The 22,710-nt window shown below is 37.2% G+C and overlaps 1 protein-coding gene across 4 annotated transcripts in view; it reads left to right on the forward strand.

The window, feature by feature from the left end:
- The window catches only part of pcdh1b (protocadherin 1b), a 153,336-nt gene that overhangs the window by 74,391 nt on the left and 56,235 nt on the right, over positions 1–22,710 (forward strand). For all 4 annotated transcript variants that reach the window (XM_052574193.1, XM_052574194.1, XM_052574191.1 and 1 more), the window contains exon 4: positions 20,893–21,112. In XM_052574193.1, the coding sequence (XP_052430153.1) occupies positions 20,893–21,112 (220 nt within the window). The remainder of the gene's footprint in view (positions 1–20,892; positions 21,113–22,710) is intronic.

Below are 22,710 nucleotides of genomic sequence, written 5' to 3' on the forward strand. Positions count from 1 at the left end.
AAACAAACTCAAACAGGACAGAAATGGACTGCTTCTATGATCTTGCTTATTTGTCCTCTATTGTCTTTGGCAGACTGATCAGAGTCTCATATTTGTGAAAAAACGTTTTAGTGGAACATAAGAAAAGTGACCAGTCGCCCTATTGTGTGCTGTGATCGACTGAAAGAGCCAAAATAAAGACCCTTCCATCTGGGCTGACCACAGAGAACTAGGCCAAATGATGAGCCCAGGAGGGAGACTCGGGTACCACGCCATATGTGATGTTGGACTCGCTTGATAGCAACTACAGCCACTTTAACGCTTTAGCGTTTAGTCATAGTTACGCTAATTTAAAATATATATGCACAACTAGTCGAGTCCCTGTGGGCTGGTTGAGAATGTGCACTAATGCCGATATGAGAACGCAGGCTTTGAAGTGCACTACAATGCGGTCTTTCCATATCTTCAGTCAACCAGCGCTACAAGCACAGTTAGAAGCCACACCTCACTCAACTACTTCTTATCAACAATAACATGCACGCATATACATGCAAAAACATATGCACGCACACAAACGCATACAGACACACACACATTTTTGTCTTCCTCACAGGATGCTCAGTGGTAGAACTCCATTGTTTCTCAGGCCAGTTCCTGGTTTTTATTTTTTTTTAGTTCCTCTGGTGAACATTTACAAGCCACAGACATTCCCTGTCTGTTCATGTCAACTCTAAACAATAAGGGTTAGGATCAATGAAATGTCTCTCTAATCATTTTTTTTTTTTTTTTCATGCATAAAATGACTTGAATACATGATGAGCAGTTAAATTATAAATATAAAATTGGGTCACTTTATATGAGCTGGCTTTAACTCTTATGTACTTACATCAAAAAATAAGTGCAATGTACTTATTGTGTTAATATTGTATTGCAGAACACTTTTGCTGCTTTTGAGGTGGGATATGAATAAAGTTAAGGACATGTTTGGTGGTTTGAGTAGGTTTAAGGGATTCACCCACAGGTGTAAGGAATGGGCCAACAGTATAATTATAAATATAATTACAGAAATTAATTACAGATGTTATTACATGCAGGTATTTTTAATATAGATACAATAATGTAAAAACATAAAAATCCATCAATCATTCATTCATTCATTTAAATGCAATAACATATTAGGTAGGTGAGGCCTAATATACAGTTGACCCTAAAAAGGTATTATTAACCTTTGTCTTTATCTTGAACACTCTCACATGCCATTCACTCATTGTATGTGTGCATATGCTTTATGATGTAATTTGGAAAAACAGGGTCATGTGATGAGTTCGTTTGCATAGACACACTGTGCTTTTGCATTATTTTGTCTTTGCATGCTGGAGTTCGCTGTGTGAACTCTGAGTGTTTGCGTGTGTGTATATGTGATAGCCAGCACACACAGAGTGTGTAAACACACCAATCATGCAAAAAACCCATTAGCAAACATCAGACATCCCCTGTACAAGTTCAACCAGTCACGAACTGTTCTTCGGCCGACCCGAGCCATTTATGTGTAACAGCCTCAATGGATGGCAGAAAAATGGAGTCTGACAGTAAGACATGGAAATGACGGAGAGACTCTGTCATTTGTTTAAGTCAGAGAGCTTGCCTGAACACCACACTTGAATCCTAATGGGCAGCACCAGTATGAAAGAGCTTGCTGTTCAATGAAAAACGATGAGAGGCTGGGAAGGAGGGATGCAGGGAAGGCGGAATAGGAAGAGAGGGGTATTGATCTGCACCTCAGAGGTGTATTTGCATAGTCAAGATCAAAGATATTTTCAACAGTACCAATACTTTGGCCATCTTTGATAGAATAAGGTAAGCTTTTGGAACTGGAAAACACTCACAAGTGCTAATCCATAGCTGAAAAAATTATTCCAGAAATATGACTTTTGAAAAAGTGAATCCAAAAAGTTTGCATTCTTGTGTCTTTTTAAGTGGTTCCCTATTTAATTAAGTATTAGCTGAAGTGGTGAAAATGCTTTTTTGAATAGCATCAAATATTTTAATTGTTTATTGTGGAACTTTGTACTTACCTTTTTTAGAAAAAAGGGATGTGGCGAAGATTTGTTTGAGTTTCACTGCTAAAGGAATGCAGTGCTATAAAAAAAGAGGGTTGCACTTTATTTTACAGTACGTATACTTACATGTACTTATAGTGTACTTACAGTGTATTTATCTAAGAAAGTTCTGGTTATACAAAGTAACTACATGGGGTAGGGTTAGGTTTAGGGTTAGTACCTAGTTATTACATAGTTATTGTAATTACTATAATAAGTACATAGTATGTACATGGGGAACAGGACTGTAAAATAAAGTGCTACCAAAAAGAGAGTGAATTAAACAAGCAAATGAATAATAAATAAATAAACACGTAGGGAGGTAAAAAGTCACATTAAAGTAAAATAGAGATCAGAGACGATACCATGTTAATACTGTTGCATCTAAATAAACATGGAAAGCATCCATCTGAACGATTGCAGTGTCATCACTGGAAGCTAATATTAAGGATTATTTCACAATTAACTGATTCGTATCGCTAATTAAGATAGCTATGAGAAGGTTGTGCCATTGTTCGTGCAAGGAAGGGGAAATTCGATCTGTCTAGTTGATATTCACATGTTTTTCTTGTTAAGTCATACTGATTTATAAAACAGTGTCATTGCTCAAACAAACCAGACAATGGCCGATGTCCTGTCCAGCTGTGGCTATTGTCCTGACCAGCATTCCTTCGGGTTTATGCGTCAGACACAAAAACAGACAAAGATGGGGGAAATGATAAAATTCAGCGAGTTTTTGTCTTATAGGGTCGGTCAGAACATCTCAGCAGCACCTCGCCTCATTGAGTGAATTTACACTATTGCTTTGGCTGAATATCAATGAAGGTTTATATGTTTGTGTGTAGATGAGCATAGTGTGTTGATGCATTTTTATGTTTCTAATTGACGTCAATGTGTTTGTTTTTCTCAAGGGTGATTTGTGTATCCTGATGATCTGTTCACAGCTGAAATATTTCTGTTGGTTGCAGGAATCATTTCATTTGCTGCTTGATTCGACTACTACATGGTCTCAGAAAACTCAGTAATACACTACCGTTCAGAAGTTTGCAGTCAGTAAGAAAAAATATATCTTTTTTTTTTTCTTAAAGATGCATCATTTTGATCAAAATAACTATAAAGATTTTTTTTTTTTTTGAATTAACATTGATTTTTTGAAATGGGTATTCATCCAAGAATTATAATAGCTAGATTAGATTATGAATATGAAAGATAGATACTTTAAAAAAATATATCTTACTGACCTCAAACTATGCAATGGTAGTGTAAACCAGTATGATAATTTTCTTCATTTTTGCAATTAAAACTATTCGTAATTGTTGACTTAACACTCTGTATTCTGGGACGTGGTGCATTATGTCTCCTGTCAGTCACCGTGATCAAAAATATCCCTCTTCCCTGAGGAGTTGACCCTGTAACTTTTTGAAGTTCTAGGCTTGCCAGACTCTAAGAGGAAGTTTGAGTTCTGGCATGTGGGTTTACCATCTGTACTTCAAATGACGGAATCTTGTTTTCTAACCAAACGCTCTAAAACGAACAGGACTGAGTTTAATAATTTTCCTTTAGCAAATGAGAACCTCTTCAAAATATGAAGCCAATAACATTACTTCCAGTAAACCCACTGGAGGCTTTGGAGTCACCAGCCAATAAATCACACAGCTTATAATTTGCACATGAACACGACTGTAAGTCTCTGGCATACGAGAGCTGTAGGGAGTCGCTTCATAATTGTGCTAATTATCATTGAGGTTTCGCTGGTCACTTGTTTGTTCATTAATTTCAAGGCATTTCGGGAAATGAGCAAATGTGCCTAATCAGGAAGTATGTAGAAGCTAAGTACACATCCGAACCCGCACACACATCATGTTTTCTGTGGAAACTCTGTCTGGCTTGATTAGCAAGAGCGGTCGATATCTTTTGATTGTTGGGTTTGCAGTAGCAGGGTGTTTTTGTTGTTGTTGTTGTTGTTGTTTTTTTCTTGTTTACTCGTGATATGATCTCTCTATCTGCTCTCTCCTTTTTGCACCCTGTCCTGTTCATGCCACCATATGTGAATAGTTATGCACTTTAGTCTTTTAATTATTTTGATGTAAAGAAAACAATACAGGGCCTCATTGAAAGCAGGAGTGGACACCGCGAACATCAGTGTCTCATCACATCTAGTGCTAGCATTGGAAAATATAGCACTTAAAACAAACAAAAGGTGTACAAAGTGAGTGGAGGAGGCTTTGTGTGCACATGGAAGAGACCAATGCTTTGTCTGAGGTGCATAAAAGTGTGCTTTGTATTCTGGGAAGAGGTCCTGAACTGTGGGTTCAAATCAGATGCCTGTCTAAGAACACAAAGAAGTCTCTCGCTCTTTCTCTCTCGCTCTCTCCCTTTTATTTCTTATTTCTTTGCCGCCTCATAGATCTAATTTTACCTTTGCTCACTAGCCACAAAGGTGACATCTGGAAGAGAAAGAAAAAGTGAAGCAAACAAACAAAAACTTAATTTCTTTTATGACCAGAACAGTTTGTCATAGGGTGTACAGATTGTGTAACCTTCCATTCAAAAGACCAATTTTAGATAATTCCATTAAATGACAAACCAGTTGTTAAACATACATCAGGTTTCACGGCAATACACGTTCATGGATGCCCGAAGTTTACTGATGCGTCAAAGCATCTTGACATGCAATGTTTCTTTATGTGGAAAAACTCAATTGTAGGGAAGCATGAGGCACAACCTAACAATTTATGACAATTCTAATAAATCCATGTGGGTTTAGAGTATAATTAGTTTTTGTCCACATTAATTTAACACTTTCACTTTCACACTTTGTTTCATAATTACAGTGTATATGTTTTTCTATATTTACCTCAAAAAATGGCAGTGAAATGTGACAACCTGCCCCTAAGGTGGGGTAAATTCTAATATGTGAGGGGCATGTTGTAACAAAAACATATTTTTACATTTTGACACTCTTTTTCTCTATATAGTTTTGATGTGGCAACTATTAAGTGCTGTAACTTTGGTTATGCTAGCAAGTGTGGAAATATTTAAACCAAACGTTATAACTAACACCACATTAGTTTGTGCCCCGTGCTGCCATGCTTTATTCTAAAGCCTAGAGACTTTTATCATATTGTAGTTTTACATTTGTTGACATGATGTTCCACTGGAAGCATTATGTCACCGAAACTTTGTGGCATTTTAGATGCAGATCTGAGATGCGGTCAAAGATGACTGCAAAGGAATGACAAATACATTTTTATGTGTATGCGTGCCATCAGGTTTATAGAGGACTGAGACAGGGTTCATCAGAAGGCCTTAGTACAGTGAAATGTTAGTGCCACTGCTGATGAAGTGATTTGAATGGTGCAGGTATTATTTTGAACTGTCTGTCTCCCTCGAGAATGTTTATTTTTTTGCATTAGTGTGTATGAGTGTGTGCTTGTGGAGTTACAGCAGTAGTCCTGGTGAACAAACACAATGTAGAGATGATAAGCAGCTTCCATACTGTGTGTTTTTGTGAGTTTGTGTTGTTGTGTGTGTGTCAGTGTGTTTGTTTGTCGTCTCCTGGTTCTGTGGAATTCTTTAGTGTCTCTTGGTTTCAGTATCCAAGGCTAATGAAGAAGCCATGTTGCATGTCAATGTTTGTTTTTGCTAGACTTTTTTTACCCTGTGGCTGATCCAAGATCAGACTTCAGGCATTCCAAACAGAATGCCACATATGTAGCATTCTTTGGGACTATGTTTTTTTTTTTTTTTTTTTTTTTCAGAATTCCTATTGGGATCATTGCATCTGTCATCAGGCAGACAGCTTCCCACCCTACGTATATATTTTTTTATTTTTATTATTTTTATTATTTTTTTATTAAATTTTTAATTATATTTATAATCTTTTTTTATAAATAAATAAATGATGTTTTCATCAAACAATCCCCCCAAAATGTATTACATAAAAAATAAATAAAAATAATTGATATATGCTTTGATATATATAAGATAATTATTTTAAAAACATTACAAAATATTACTAACCCCAAATGTTTGCACTAGTCATACCAGGTGTTTTTTGTTGTTGTTTTTTTTTTTACTCACTTTTCAGAAATTAATTTATGATTTTAATTAATTGTTAATCATTTTTCCATCCAACATTTTTATACTATATCCCAAAAAAAATGCATCAATCGTTTAACAGTAGAATGTCATCTCTCAGTTCTTGCCAATGTCGCCCTCGCTCTCGTCACCAAACCCTTGGCTCTGTTAAACATGTTGTGACGGGTACAGTATTCGAAAAATGAACCATTTAAAATTATGTAACAGTCTGTTCGATCGTTAAGAAAACTTGCCTTTTTTTCTCTCCCCATACAATCTCTGTGTCAGTATAAACACACCTTAGGCTACAGACACAAATTACTGTTTAGTTTTCATTTCAGAACTCTTTGAGCTTTATTTTTTTCCCATGTCTATCGCTTTTTTGCATCTTTGTGTGGCTATTTTAAAATGAAAAAAAAAAAAAAAAATAGCATTTAGTCTTCTTAAATACGTACACAGCCATTATGAAAGGTGATGTCTGCCATGTGTTTTATAAGCATAAAAAGAATTGTCAGCAGTAACTTGCCATGACCTCATTGTCTGCTCATTTGCCTATCCAGTAGAGCACAGTCCTATATTCATATTTCAGCTGGAGGAATAGAGTGGATGTCGGTAATTGTGTTGGGCTGCATTCGCCTGCCTATTGGCGTCCGTAACCTCTCCTCTGAGCGTAGAGCACCATCTGTTCCCCACTCTCTCTGACACCAGCACCATGTGTACAGATTCATCATTCTGCATGCAAGTGCACAGTGAGAGATAGAGGAGAGAGAGACTTTGAGTCTCCACCGAAACCCACATCAGATATGTATGCAAAGGAACCGGGTCTTTAAGATAAGATATTCCTAACCCTGGTCTGATGAGCTTCACAAACAGCCTGAAATATTTAGCATTTGTAGGGAAGAACTATAGAGTTGACCAATAGAGGGAGATAGTAAGTATACTGCCACATGGTGTTGCTTAGATGACTTAGACAACAACCTCTACTGCTCTTTTTAAGGTTTACACAAGGTTTATAGTTTCCCATGTGAATTTTAAAGCTGGTTTAGCAAATGCCTTATCTGGCAAAGCGAGATGCCACTCTCGCTCTCAAAAAAATAAAATAAATAAATAAATAAAAATATATATACATCAATTTCACTTGGCAGGTGCTCTTTCAAAAGATACTAGTATGTATATTTTAGATGTCTATATGTCCCTTTAAGAAACTAACATGTACTGTTTATGGGTAAATAAGGTACAAATATGTAACTTTTAACTTATTTTTCTGAAAGTGTACACACACAGTCGAAATATAACTTTTCAAAGTACACCATTTGATAGTGAACGAACACATGCGGTGGACACATACCCACTAAACAGTGTCATCCTCATCATCTCTCCAGATGTCACGAGTGACAAAAAAAGTCTTTGTACTCACTTGAAGTAAAGTTGTAGGTATATCTAAAACCCTCACATAAGTGTTTGTCAAAACACGGGCATCTGTTGTTGTCATCTCTAGTAGTTTGTTGTTGTTTCTTTTGTGGCTGTGAAAAAAACGCACCCGGCTAGTGTTGCCATCTTGTGGAGAAATTAATTAGTGCTAAAGGAAAAAATCTGACTACGCAATTTGCGTCATACTAAGAAAGTAACTTTCTTTGATACACACACGCACACATTGTCTGGTTAGCATTCTGTTTAAAAAACAAAACAAAAAATATTCAATGAATGCTGATATAGCTGCACAAACATCTATATTCAGCCGATTTTAAATTGCATACTTCCAAGGGAGTCCTGCGCTAGCTCAGCAACTGCCTTTGAGATGAATGCTAATGCTAAGTGTTAGCTTTCCCCAGATTCTATAACCCTTCTTGATGCAAACATACATGCACACACTAAATCATTTGTAGATGCTCGCTCCCCTCCGTCCCACACGCACAGAGTGGGCTATATTTAGCGTGTACAGTGTGATAAAGACCAGCGCTGCAGGCGGCAGTGGAGTAGTCGCCCATCATTCCTGCCGAGGCCACAAAGAGAGGCAACGGGAGAAAAAAAATGAGGTGCCGGCAAGAAAGTGACAAAGAAGGAGAGCACCTTTAAAAAGATGCAGCAAGCATAAAATAATGAAAAGTGAAGTAGAGGGGAACGCAGACGTACGCACACATGCTTCCACTTTTTCCGCCTCTTCTTCACACGTACACATCGTCTCATCTGCCTTTCATTTCCTCCTTCCTTCAGACACCTTTCACCCTTCTCTCCATTTGTTTGATATCAGCACATTTGAAGGTATAAGAAAACTCGCACAGGGTGATGTGTAGGCAGTTGATTCCACCGATATGCTAAAGTTACAGTAAATTTAATATATATCCCATTTGGTTTTTCCTTGATATTTTGTTCTGCTTTCAATTTCACAACAACCCGCGAATGTCCCAGTGATGGCACAGTTCCCGTAACAAGTGGATGCTGAAGACCTGCCAATGTTTTTTGTGATGCCCATGAAGTCGTTCCGCTGATTTACAGGCATAGGCAGCAGAATACACACACATGGCCCCCTGCAAAACTGCCTGAAACCTACTGCCTTATTGCAGTAGAGGCCACAGAAGCAATTATGGATGTTCACCTGCATCTGCTCAACTATCCCATAGCACATTTCCTGACATGAGGTCTGCGTTTAGTCTAATTCAACCATTAAAGCCTGAAACTACTATAAGTATAGGTGTTCAGGTCTGCTTGAGCAACGTTGCCAATTACCTACATTTAAAAGTAATTGGACTTTGTCACCGTGTAATAATCAAAGTGAGCACTAAAGGTAAATTAGAAATTTTAAGATTAACTATAAAGCACACCTGTGTTGGGTTAAGTCTGCCTTTAACTTACCCTTGGATGTAACCTGATCTTTAGATCTGTTGATTCTCACGGGAGCGTTGACGTTGACCACCATTGCAGTATGTGAAAATGAGTAACCTTGCTTGAGTTTTTTTTGCACTCCCTTGCAGATTCCTAATGAGTGTAAGCTAATATTGCTCTAACAAAGCAAAATGCTCACATAATTAACCTTTCATCTTGCACACACACACTTTTGTTTACAATGGAATCCAAACAGCTAAGGTTACAATGTAAACATTGGATCAAAAAATGAATGTAAACCTGGAAATAAAGTTATAATCTATTTTTGCAATTAATGTTATTTATTATATAAACATATATACTATATAATTTATAAATAAACAGTTTAATTAAAATGTAAATAAATATGAATATATATATATAGATCTAATCACATAGGAAGAAAACCCTTCATTAACCTTTAGATTAGGGTATGATGGTAATATCCATTCACATTATTATCCATTGTTGCTGATATCCAATAGGCCATATATCGACTAGCAGTCATTTAACTTTAGATCTCAATGTGTGTGTGTGTGTGCGTGCGTGCGTGCGTGTGTGTGTGTGTGTGTGAGAGAGAGAGAGAGAGAGAGAGAGAGAGGGAGAGAGAGAGAGAGAGAGAGAGAGAGAGAGAGAGAGGAAGTTAATCTGGTCTTATCTGTGTATTGCCAGCAGCTATCTGATAGCAGGATGTCTAGCTAACAGAGAACGCCACTCAGCTCTTTTACAAACACTTACCAACACACACACACAAATAGACAGGCATCTCTAAAATGACCTCCTGATTTTCTTCAGAGGAATAAGAGGTTGTTGTTTGTAAGTAGAGATAGGGGGAGAAATAGAGAGAAAGAGAGATACTCAGTGTCCAGCTGATTAATGTCCTGCTCGGAGAGAGGGAAGGAAAAATGGAAGCAAAGAGGGAATCAGGGAATGAGAGGACCATGGGGAGAGGAAGACATGAGCACCAGAGGAAGTGACCTGCCTCCCAGGTCTGTGGCACATTCTGTGAAAGTCATACACATTAACACAGCAGTGGCCACTGTGAAGGTGAAGCCACTGAGTCTAACTAGCTAAAGCTAAAATCGCTTACGATTCCCGCATGAGGTCATTGTGAGAGAACAAAGCGTTTAAGCACTAATGAACGATTTGGACCTATTATTCATCATTTAGCAACCCTTAAAAAGATGTTACCATGGTTACCACAGATTCTACTCAGTGTGAAACCATAAATTACAGTAATTTTTGGTGTTCAGTACAATACAAATAAAGCTCTATCAGCAGCATCTGTAGCCATTGTCGGAGAGCACTGATATGTATTGACCCATGATGAAACATTTTCTGTACAGTAATTTTATCCTATTTTGCTAGGAACTATGGTTGCCATTGTAAATATTTGTTCAGAGATATTATCTTTATTTTAATTTTATTATTTGAGATACAGTGCTAATTAATATTTCTTAATATTTTCAATATTTAAACAATGACTGTTACCTCATATTTTATTTTCATACAGACTGCAGAACAAATCCATTTTAACGTTTTAAAATGGCTAAATTTGGATAATTTGATGATAACATGCTAATGCTAGTCAGAGGCATGTTGTTTGGTTGAGTGTTTTTTTTTTCTTGTCTCTGATGTCCTTCCATCAAGACTCTTTCATCCCTCCCCCTCCAGAGATAAAAATCATTTACACGTACAAACACACACACACACACAGACACACACACACACATACATACCCGCACCAAACCTGTCTGAAAATACTCAGGACCGTATATACCGTCGGGAATAGATGACTCAATCGATGTCCTTCAAAGAGACACAGTGAGTGACTGCTGCTCATCACTTTATCTCTGCCTCTTTCACTCTTCTTCCATCTTAATTTTCCTCTCTTTTCATCAGAAAAAGAGATGGGCTAAAGGAATGACAGTGATTGAGAAAGAGAATGAAGGAATTACTGAACATCAAAAGGTGACCACGTTGGTAGAAACATTTTTGACCAGCCTAAGCAGGTTTGCTGGTTTTCAGCTGGTTGGCTCATTGGAAAAAGTGGACCCACTTTATATTAAGTGGCCTTAACTACTGTGTACTTACATTTTAATTAATTATTTAGTACAATGCACTTATTGTGTAGATACATGTTTTTTACAATGTACTTATTAAAAAAAAAAAAAAAAAAAAAAAAAAAAAACGACATGTAATTACATCTGTATTTAATTTATGTAATTACATTTATAATTACACTGTTGACCCATACTTTACACCTTAACCCACCCTTAAACTTACCCATACCTCCAACCCTCTCCCTAACCTTACCCATATCCCACCTCAATAGTAGCAAAAGTGTTTTGCAATACAATATGAACACAATAAGTACATTGTACTTATTTTTTTATGTAAGTACATAGTAGTTAAGGCCACCTAATATAAAGTGGGACCGAAAAATTTACAATCACCTACATTTTGCAGAAACTCCACAAAACACCACTATACATACAATTAACTGCAATTTCTAGCTGAAATAAACACGAGACTCAGTAAAACAACTACTACTTTTATTCTTTTCTACACAATTTATGAATACAAGGACATATTATCGATTAATAAAGACTTTTGCATGGTTCCTTGCTTTTGCCATAGATGCCACATGATTTGTAAACTGATACATTTTGATGGTTATATAACATAACCAGCTCCACATGTATGGATTTTCTATTGTAGTAAACTTGCTAGGTAGCTCCACTGGTGCAGCACTGCATTTGTGATGTGGAGCTCTTGGGTCCGATGAAATACGAGTAATGATAAAACAACACAGATACTTGTAGAAGTGAGCTAAAATGTCAGCAGATATTTTTTTTTTTTTTTTTGCTCAAATTTGTTTGTAACAATATCGGTCAGGTTTTGGGTAGGGTTTAGTGCACGTTGGTGTGTCATATTAAAACACAATAGAGCATTAAACTTTTGGCGCCTCTTACTGGACATTTAATTCTCGAACTGTCGTGTGGTGTACAACAACCAAAATAATGAAACACTGCCGGATTCATGTTCATCTGTTTTAAGGTAAAACTGAACACAATTTTAGCTCCACTTACCGGACATTTCACTTTGAAAGTGTCAAATAAATGTGCAAGAAGTAAAGTAATATTTTTAAATATCCCCAATTTACTTTAAAACCAGTCAATAGGCCAGTCTACGAGACAAGCAGACCATCTTAGGCTGGCTTAGACTGTATATTCAGTGAGGTAGTATGTGTTTGCAAAGGAAAGATGAAGAGGAATACGTTTCAAGGCACAATTTTTCCACTTAAGGTGACATATAACAATAAATATGTATCAGCCAGCATCATTTCCGTGACATTAATCGACAAAATCTGACAAAAAACTACATATGCCTTTCGTATGCGCCATTTCAACGTTTATATTATAGCCTCAAAGGGCCAATAGTCATCTAATGTAGCAATTGCTCAATTCCTTCAAACACAAAGAACATCAAGAGAGATTAACTATTGAGCCGTTACTCTGTGGTATCGTTTAAAGAGAGGGAGGTGTCGGGTTTCGTGAGTTTATGTGTGTGTGTGTGTTTGTTTTCTGAAGTTTGCCTGAAGGAAAACATATATCTCAACAGCTTAAGAACTCACCCTCTCTTTATAAGTGCATGCCTTTAAAGGAATTAACTCCAGTTGAGCCTAGTGTATGCTAAATATTTGTGTGCGTGGGTCGGGTTATGCTATCTACAGTTGGTCCCTGTAGGGATAGTAAAACCTGAAATCACCTGCATTGCGGGGAACATAAACATGCTAAATAACGTCTTAATGAATATCTAAAAAAGGTTGCAGAAAGGTTTATGAGCGCATAGTTTTGGGACATATTATTTCAGTCTACAAGATCATGGAAAGTCCCCACCATGACAAAGTTTTAGTGGTTGCACTTTATTTTACAGTACGTGTACTAACGTGTACTTATAGTGTACTTACAGTGTATTTATCTAAGAAAGTTCTGGTAACACAAGGTAACTACATGGGTTAGGGTTAGGTTTAGGGGTAGGTTTAGGGTTAGTACCTAGTTATTACATAGTTATTGTAATTACTATAATAAGTACATAGTATGTACATGAGGAACAGGACTGTAAAATAAAGTGCTACCGTTGTGGTTATAGTAGTTGTCTGTGTATGGGCCTACTTTGGATTTATTTACTTGCCACCTGGATTCTTTAGAGAGAGAGAGAGAGAGAGAGAGAGAGAGAGAGAGAGAGGTCTTTTCGTCAAGAATGTGTTTGTCACTCGTCTATATGATGAAAGAGGAAGAAGATCCATACCATCAAGTTCCAAAATTACATCATAAAAGTGCTCCATACATTGAATTGGAAGTCATACAATAGTTTCGTGGGAGGAACAGACTGAAATATAAGTCTCTGAAGTTGCTGAAACTGACTTGATGATAAACTGTGACGTAAGTGATCGTAGCAAGGCAAGTCTGAATATAAAGAATTACAAAAGAGATATGAGAAATTAACATTTTAGTCATAAAAAAAAAAAAAAAAAAAAAAAACTTTTGGATCTTAAAGTTTCATTATATTGAAAACAACTTAACATTTTGCTAATTTTGCAAAGAAAGTCATATAGGCCTAAATGACTGCTCAAAAGTTCAACAAGAAAGATATTTTTGAAGAAGTGTTTATTTCAGAATTCAGTGATGAATAGAGATAAATTATTATTATATCAATTTCAGTTTAAGATCAATATAGATAATGCACACATGCTGTATATATATATATATATATATATATATACACACACACACACCACACACACACACACACACACACACACACACACACACACACACACATTTTATTTTATTTATTTTATATTTTTTCTTCTACAATGAAATGCATGTTTCCAGTACATTTACACATGACTTCTCGCCCGTCACGACTGTGTGTGGTTTTGACCGTATCTTTCATTTTGTTTGGTGGACTTGAGTTCACACGGATATTGGAATGAACATTTTCTGTCTGATTCTTAGGAGGAACCAATTGTAGCAGAGCTCAGGTGTTTTAATACCAGCTCACAATCGTCCCCAGATGCCAGTGTATGAGTGTCTCACTGATCGGAAATACCCTTGACACTGTAACTTCCAGAGTAATCTAAACTGAGCTGATAAGTGTGTGATTGGCATGCTGCGCTTGTGTTGCCAGCGATATCTGAGCGTTTGAGAGCTGATATGTTTGGTGCACTGAGGCAGTAAATTGAAAATATATTCACAGACACTCTTGATGTTTTTAAAGTTGATTTGTTGTGTTGAAGGGAGATTTGGGGGGCTGTGTGTGTATATGTGAATATGCAAGTGTCGCTCTACCTCAGTCAGTACTGTAATATATCCATCACGGACCCCTGTTGCCATGACAAACCATAAGACCTGTCACTCCGTGTTGCTTTTAGCTGCTCCTCAGGTCATGTGAAAGGAATTCAAATGATAACATGACTGAATATTGAGTGTGTGTGTGTGTGTGTGTCTGTGTCTGTGTGAGTTTAACCGTGTGGACAAAACAAGGCATTGTTTGATATTTATAGTGTTTTGAATATCTTGTAATTCATTCTAAGTCATCTGTTTTTCCTGTCTAGTCTGACCGCTCATTTCCATTTGAGTTATGTTTAGTAGGTCACACTTCATTTCCATTTAAAATTTACATAATGCCTATTTATTTTGCAAAACAGATAGGCGCCATCCATGACAGTGGCAAAAACAGGCATTTAAGGCATGATGAAATGAAGTTCTCTACAAATTTGTGCAGCTTTTGATACCGAATTTGACATGGAAAAGTGACAGTCTGGCTGCTGCTCTATCACTAAGACACTAGCACCATCCGAAAAGCACCTTGGCTCTGTTGCAAAGCGTTTGCAGAGCATGTCTGTCTGAGGGCCTGTTGGAGGTTGTTAGTCTTAAATCAGGTGATTGGGCAGCTGCTGTCTGCTCACATCTCGTCTCTCTAATCCACAGGCAGAGTTTAGACCTGGCCCGCTGGCTTCTAGCTGAATAAGACACACATGCTAATGTAGCATTAAGAGCTCGTGTTGGCGAGGCATTGGATGGAATGGGAGGGAGTGCGACAGAGCTATAGAGAGTAGAGTGTTGTCTCCCTGCTCCTCAGGGGAGGATATATCTGCTGAAAGCCTTCAAGTTTGCAAATGAGTCTTGACTCGGTTATAAATGAAGTGGGGGGTGGGGGCTAGGGGGAGGTGCTAAATATCTGTGTGGTTTGACAGTACAATACTGCCTTTCTGAAAAGAAACTAAAATCACAGCTCTATCAACGATTTTAAGACCACGTACCCTCAGGGTGTAGCTTTTGATTCATTTTGTCATGGTGGTTTAGATTCAGTTTCAGACAAAGTCCATTTTATTTCATAATATGGCATACTTTTGAGTGAAAGAGGTCCTTCAATGAGAAACTATTCAGAAGGGGTCAGTGTGTTTATTATTATTATTATTATTCAAGAATGCATTAAATCGGTTTCTGTTATTATATTATATTATGTTTTGTATTTATATTTAATAAATATACATTTAAAAATTATTTTACAAATTAATAATATAATATAATATAATATAATATAATATAATATAATATAATATAATATAATATAATAATTAAGTTAGGGAGGAGGAAAACGATTACACAGAACATTATTTCTTTGGAATAACATGGAGAAATATGTATTAAGACATTAAACAAGGTAAGTTTGATTTTACATTCGCGTAAAAAATCAGTTCCATTCCCACACGACCAAATGAATCACTCTCTTCATACTTTATTCTTCACCTTATCTGTGCACCTCACTCCTTCCATCATATCTGGCTTGCTGGCGCCTCGGCATCTCCATCCCTCATAGTCACAGAAATCACTCCCACTTTCGTCTCCCTGCACTCTTGTCTCTCTCTCTCTCTACACATCTCTCTGATGCTGTTAACAGGAATCAAAGCTTTTCTGCAGTTTGAGGACTGAGGCAGGTACTTGAGTCCCACAGGTGCTTTTTCCCAGCTAACCAATCCCGTCCTCAGGCATAGCTGTCATTCCTTACATAACTCAACCCTGGCACCTGCCCTCTAGCTTGGAACAGAGGGAGGGAGACTGAGACCGACAGCATGAGGAGGGAGGTTAGTAGTGGGAGCTGCTTTTGTTTGTGAGCGAGCGCTGTCTTAGCTGGGGGCTAAACTAGTAGAATTACACCAAGAGGGAGAACAAAAGCAGCTTTTACAAGAAGTACAGAGAAACGAACTCTCTGTACACACATATTGTGCTCGAAACCTTCTCTGTATTCTGTTCCACTCTCTCTTTTACTCACCTCAGTTTGGGAATGAGATACAGGAATCATATTATCATAGGAGCACATCCACTGTATCATCTATGCATACGTGTTGTGCAAGAGTATGGATTAGAGTTTCACAAAGTAGCCCTTCACTGTCTTATCGTCCACACGGACAGAGAAAACTAATGAGGAACGGGATACAATGAAACACACACGCATAGATACAGATGCAGGGATTCAATAAGCTCAGAGCTGCTCATCTGGTATTATTCACCTCGTCTCTTATTGAACAGGGAGGACAATAGAGCAGTGTGTGTGTGCGCGCGTGCGTGCGTGTGTGTGTGTGTGTGTGTGTGTGTGTGTGTGTATCCATCCACACGCACCCACTGGAGACTTTTCACTCTTCTGTTTATCAGCACGAGGGGATGGTCGGCCTCGTAGCAGATACGGCGAGTGGTCTAAAATGAATCCCTCAGCAAAAAAAAAAAAAAAAAAAAAAAACATTGCCTCTCTGAATAGAAATGTTGTGCTTTACACAAACGTGCACTGTGCAGCTTATCTTTATTTTATCTGGAGCAGAGGAGAGGAGCCATGTGTTAAAAAGACAGGCCAAAGTGTTACATGCTGCAACCAAAGGTTTTGAAGCCTCTCTTGAGCCATTGCGTGCATCAAGATGGTGGAACGCTCCACTAATGCCCTACTACCGTTACATCAGATGCACTTAAGGTTGGCTAATTATCTCCAGCTCTTCCTTTTCCATTCATTAAATTTAGCAACTGCAACACAGATGAAATAAAGGGGATATGTCCTCATTAATGGACGTGTTTGTGTGGTGGAAATTTCCATTCACCCATACTGAAATACTGTGTGATAGGTTGCAACATAGACATTTAGTTGAAAATCAGTATTAGTTGAATTGCTCTTGCTTAATAAAGCAACAAATCAGCAAAATCCAGCTACAGTAAAGAAGGAATGCTGAGTTGCTTGATTAAAAACTTATTGTATTACTTAATTAAAAGCTCACTGTATTATGACGAGTATTGTGTGAGAGAGATGGACTGAGCGGGTGTGATTACCTACATCTGATTACTTTCATCAGCTCAATCTCAATCTCATATTCACAATAAAACATTACTTTGAATGTCCGCTGAGGAAATCTTTCTATTTTTGTCGTACTGCTCACTGCTGCTCACTGCATTTTTTACCTGCTTCTTACAAGCTGTTATTAAAAGTAAAAATAACTTCCATTCCAGTCTCTTTTAGTATAAAAGTCGTAAATGCTGATTTCTGAAAGAGTCACCTGTCACCATCTAATGGCAGAACAATGTCACAAAAATCACCATCACGAACACGCAAGACTGTTATAATGTCAAAATAATATATAATATAAAACATTATTTAGTGAATAATAAACATAAACAACAGCCATCATAAAAGCCATGCTCTAAGATACAGCATTAATGTTACATAAAATATAGTGTGATTTTTGCTTTCAGCAGAAACAATGTTTGCTCTGGAACAAATAACAGATTCATTAGACCAAAGACTGCCCATCTGATTTACCCAAAACAAATTATATCTTATGTTTAACCGATCGTGGCTGTTGATGCCCTGGAGGTCATGTCTCCGAAAACATTGAAGCAAATTCTCTAATTATCTTCATTAACAAAATGTACATTTGAAGTCTAAGTAAATTCTCACCTAAATTAAAAGTCTTATAACTACATTATGTGGCACAAAACAGTATATATGTTTTTCTTTTTACACTTTTACTTCATTACTAATATGATCATTATTTATATACTGTATAATTTTATAAGAACATAAATGAATAAGAAATGAATAGTTATTCAGCAAAGAATGTGGCAAAAATACTTAGTTGTTAAATACATTTAAAAAAAAAAGTATCAAGTAACAAAGTATCATGGTTTTCATTAACATATTGAGCAGCACAGTTTTCAGCATTGAAAATAATTTGAAATCATAGGATCACATGACACTGAAGACTAATAAGGAGATTGCAATTCCAGATTGCATTTTACAGTACATTAAAATAAAAAACAGTTTTTTTTTTTTTTTACTCACAGTAATTTTACTGTATTTTTGCACAAGATTCTTTAGTTTTTTCTAATATATTCAGACTTTTAGTAATACAGTTAATTAGCTTAACCATATGCTTTTTTTAATACTTACTTTCATGTGTAGTTGCAGGTGTGCATAAATAAGTGCCTGATTCAGTCATAAAATCATCTCGGAGCAACTGCCCCTCCCCCAGCGAACAATCGTCATTTCTTTCAGCAAACGTAAAGTATCACATTCACAGCAATACAATCATTATCCATCCTCTGCACAGCCTTTATTAGATCTGGCAATGGAGGCACTTATAGTCTGGACGGCAAGGTCATCTCACCTGTCTTGGGAAATGCTTTGCGTTCTCCAGAAGACCGTCATTGTCACCTGCAGACAGTGTGAGATTAAGAGCAGTGCGGTCAGTTATTTCTCTGTGTTACGTTGGAAGTTTCCTCACACTCAGAAACAATTTATGTGCGACGCAAGCAGCTTTGGGTGTTCAGAGAAGAGGGTTGTGCAAGAGCATGTTTACATTGAAAATTAAACAAAACAAACAAATCGCAGCTAAGCTCTCAAACCGAGTGTGTGGAGGTGAAGAGGAGGCTGAGAAGGGAAAAGGGAGGCAGAAATGAAGTAGTGTTTCCCTGGGGCAACTCGATAGCATGATATGAGGAAGGAGAGAGAGAAACAGAGAGATTGAAAGTCTGAAAATGAAAAAGAAATGTGGTTGAGGAACATTTCTGTATTATTGATAACAGTGAGAGGATGAGTAGAGTTCTTCTACTTGTTTTTACTCTCTGTCTCTCTCTTTCTCTCTGAAGGTTTGTGCTTTGTGATTGGTATGTGGAGGGTTGATGTGTTTCGGAGAGCTGGGTGGCTGACAGTGGTCTCCGTCTAGCTCCAAATGCCAATTTGCGAGCTGTCTCATTCCATCTTGACGAAATGTCCTATTCTCTCGTCGGTGTGCTGCCGGAGGGAGGGGTGGGGTGTGAAGTGGGCTTCTCCTGTGGGAGAGCTGTGGCTTCTATCATCCTTATCAAACCTGGCTTCTGAAGTCACACTGGATTTAGCTAACACTTGCTTAATACACTCCTCACTGAGTCTTAGGTGCATGTGAGAGTGTGTGTTGAGGTCTCTGTGTAACGTATTACTCTGGGATGTACAGCCAGCATGTGCCGAGGGATTTGCTCTGAGACGATGCATACATAGTTAGACATAAGAGAAATAATGTATGTGCAATTGCTAATGGCTGTGGTTCTCCGCAAAGACTCGTGCTACGATTTCTACATAGATCAGCATACCTTTGTGATTAGTGGATGTTGTATTGCATGGAAAGCAGCATCTGCTTGCTGAGTGCTAATTAATTTTTAATATTCATGTTAGCAATACATGATATATTTTATTATCTTTTAAAATTTATGGTTAGTAAGAAATATTTTTGAAAGAATTCTCTTATTCTCACCAAGACAGTATTTCTTTTAATTTTGATGGAAACAGTTTAATAATTTTGTGGAAACCTTGATACATTTTTCTTCTTAAATGAATAACAATTTGAAAAAAAAAACAAAAAAAAAACAGCATTTATTTAATTTTTATTTTTATTTAATTTTTTTCTGTAGCAATTTTAAAGTTTAATATCACTTCTGATCAAGTTGATATGACTTGGTTGTATAAAAGTATTAATTTAATTAAAAAGTAATTTTTATCAGCAATGTTTTTGTCAGTATAGGTACGTTCAATACTGGATATTTAACTATTCATTTTACATTTAATTTGCAGTTTGCCATCATCTAATAATTGAATAACACTTCTAAATGTGATCTTTAGCAAATTTCAGAGTGTGTGTGTATATATATATATATATATATATATATATATATATATATAGCATAAAAATGACTGAATTTAATTGTGTATTCTTTTTTTAGTATTATAATTATTATTTACAGCAAAACTTTATAATTCTAATTCAATCTGTAAATATCCTAATTGAAAATTATATACATTAATTATCAGCTGATAGATTTTGGATATTTTTCTAGGGTAATATGTGAGCATTTTTAGAAAGTCACTAGATGGTTACTAGGGTGTTCTTGAATATTGATGGAAAGTTGCTCACTGGCCAAAGTTTAAAGAGCTCACTGCCAAGTCTCTGTGGTATTTTGGTTCCTCAATATAACTTGGGCTCCTCCTTGGGTTTTTATTGTCAATAAAGCCTGATAGCTTAGAAAGTAATAGCACACCTTGTTTCAGTAATACACATAATTTATCATCCATGCTTGAGGCACAAATGGTGCAGAATAAGTTTAATACCTAAGGTTAGCAGCACTATATACTGTATATGAGGTAAAACTACGATTTTGTGAAATTGTACATAATTCTTTATTCATTGTACATAGTTGTTCCCTTGAATTACACTGAAAATCAGATGCCTGCTAATGTCATCAACATGCATACTGACCTTCGACCTCTCTCTGTCTCTGTCCAATCACAGCTCCCACATCGCCGAGTGACCTTCTCCACAGCCAATCAGGCGCAAGATCTGCAGGATCCCTCTCAGCACAGTTACTACGACAGCGGTCTGGAAGAGTCAGAGACACCCAGCAGTAAGAGTTCTTCAGGGCCCCGTATCGGGCCCCTCGCCCTACCTGAAGACCACTACGAACGCACTACCCCAGACGGCAGCATCGGAGAGATGGAACACCCCGAGAACGGTAAGAAGAGGTGGTGTGTCCCCCTCCTTTTTTGTTATTGCTCCACCTACTCTCTTTCAGAACAATCTTTTTAGACCGTCCACATATTGAAAACCTTTTTTTTTTTCTTTTTAAGAAATGGCTGAGCAGTTTACTTGTACACCCTTCATCACACGCTCGCTTTGCTTTAAACCAAAAAGTACTTAAGGTCACTCTGAATTCATGAGCATTGCAAAAGTTTTGTGACCTAAATGTCAGAATCTAAGCAAATTAACCACTGATTTGAATATGTTGTCTATTAATTTTGTAAGCTTTGTCAACATGCATCTACATATACAAATAATAAATAAATGAATACAAATCTGTAATTCTTGGTAAGATATTGAAATGATCTAGTCATATTAGCACACGCACACCAAGAAGACCTGATACAATCCTCCTCCGCTGTAGCTGTAGGGAACATAAAGTGAGGGAGGCCGCCTCTCCTTCCCACCCAGCTGGAGGTGCTCCTGAACAGACCAAAATCATCAGCAACAGCCTCTGAGAGGGTGGAAGTCATAGCCAAAAGGCAAGCTGGCAGTGAAAGCATTTAGAATTTCAATTACTGTGGAATTCATTAGTGCTGTGTATGTGTGTACACAATATAATATTCTGTTTTTAATTCAAGTTGAGCTCAGTTAACCGCACTTTTAGCATAACGGTATTTACCTTTTTTTTTTTTTTTTAGTTTTCTGAATGTATATCCAATTTTACAACTTTGTTGCCTTTGTTGCATTGCCACACAAAGCATAAAACCCTAAAATGCACTTACAAATGAATAAGACCAACTTTGCAGCACACACACAAAAAAAAGATTGAATAATTTTCATCAAATTATACTTTTAATGTTGCAGTTACACTTCATTTCAAGGTGCCCTTATTACAGTTTAGTTATACATGTAAGTACTGAGTGATATTAATTAACTACATGTACTAGCTATATGGTTAGGGTTAGGTTTAGGATTAGGGTTACTTGCATGTAATTATGGATAATTTATTGTTATTGTAATAGTAAGTTCATGTAACTTATGTAACAAGGGCACCTTAAAATAAAGTGTGACCAAGTTTGCTTTGTAACTGCCTCTTCATAACCCCCTTTTATTTGTTCAAGTATGCCACCGTATGCCACAAATTGTGTCACTTGCATTTAACCTGGAATATTCTGTTAAAGAGGTCATAATGCACGAAAAAAGACGCAAACCAAGAGCAGCCGAAGTATCGGCTGAAGTAAGGACTCTGAGAGAAAAAGAACAGAAGTATGACTAAGGAAGTGAGGTGGACTGAGGCCTAAATGTCATGGCTGTCTTCCCACATCAGTGTTTTTACTGCAGCTCCAGGACTCTGTGTGCGTGTCTGCAGGGAGGGTCACCCAGACAGGTCACACTTATGGCATCTGTACACACACAGCTGCTCTCCGAAGCCCGTGGCAGGTGCCACCATCCATGAGAGTGCACACACACGCTGAGAAGTACAGTATGATGTCCTGTGCATGCAGAAATTAGGTCAGGTGCGATGGGGTTAGTAAGGATTTTAAACCTATTTGCCCGCCGGTACTTCCTTTCTAATGTGTATATATCTAT

The sequence above is a fragment of the Carassius gibelio genome, chromosome B14, assembly GCF_023724105.1.
Source record: "Carassius gibelio isolate Cgi1373 ecotype wild population from Czech Republic chromosome B14, carGib1.2-hapl.c, whole genome shotgun sequence".
Classification (NCBI taxonomy): Eukaryota; Metazoa; Chordata; class Actinopteri; order Cypriniformes; family Cyprinidae; genus Carassius; species Carassius gibelio.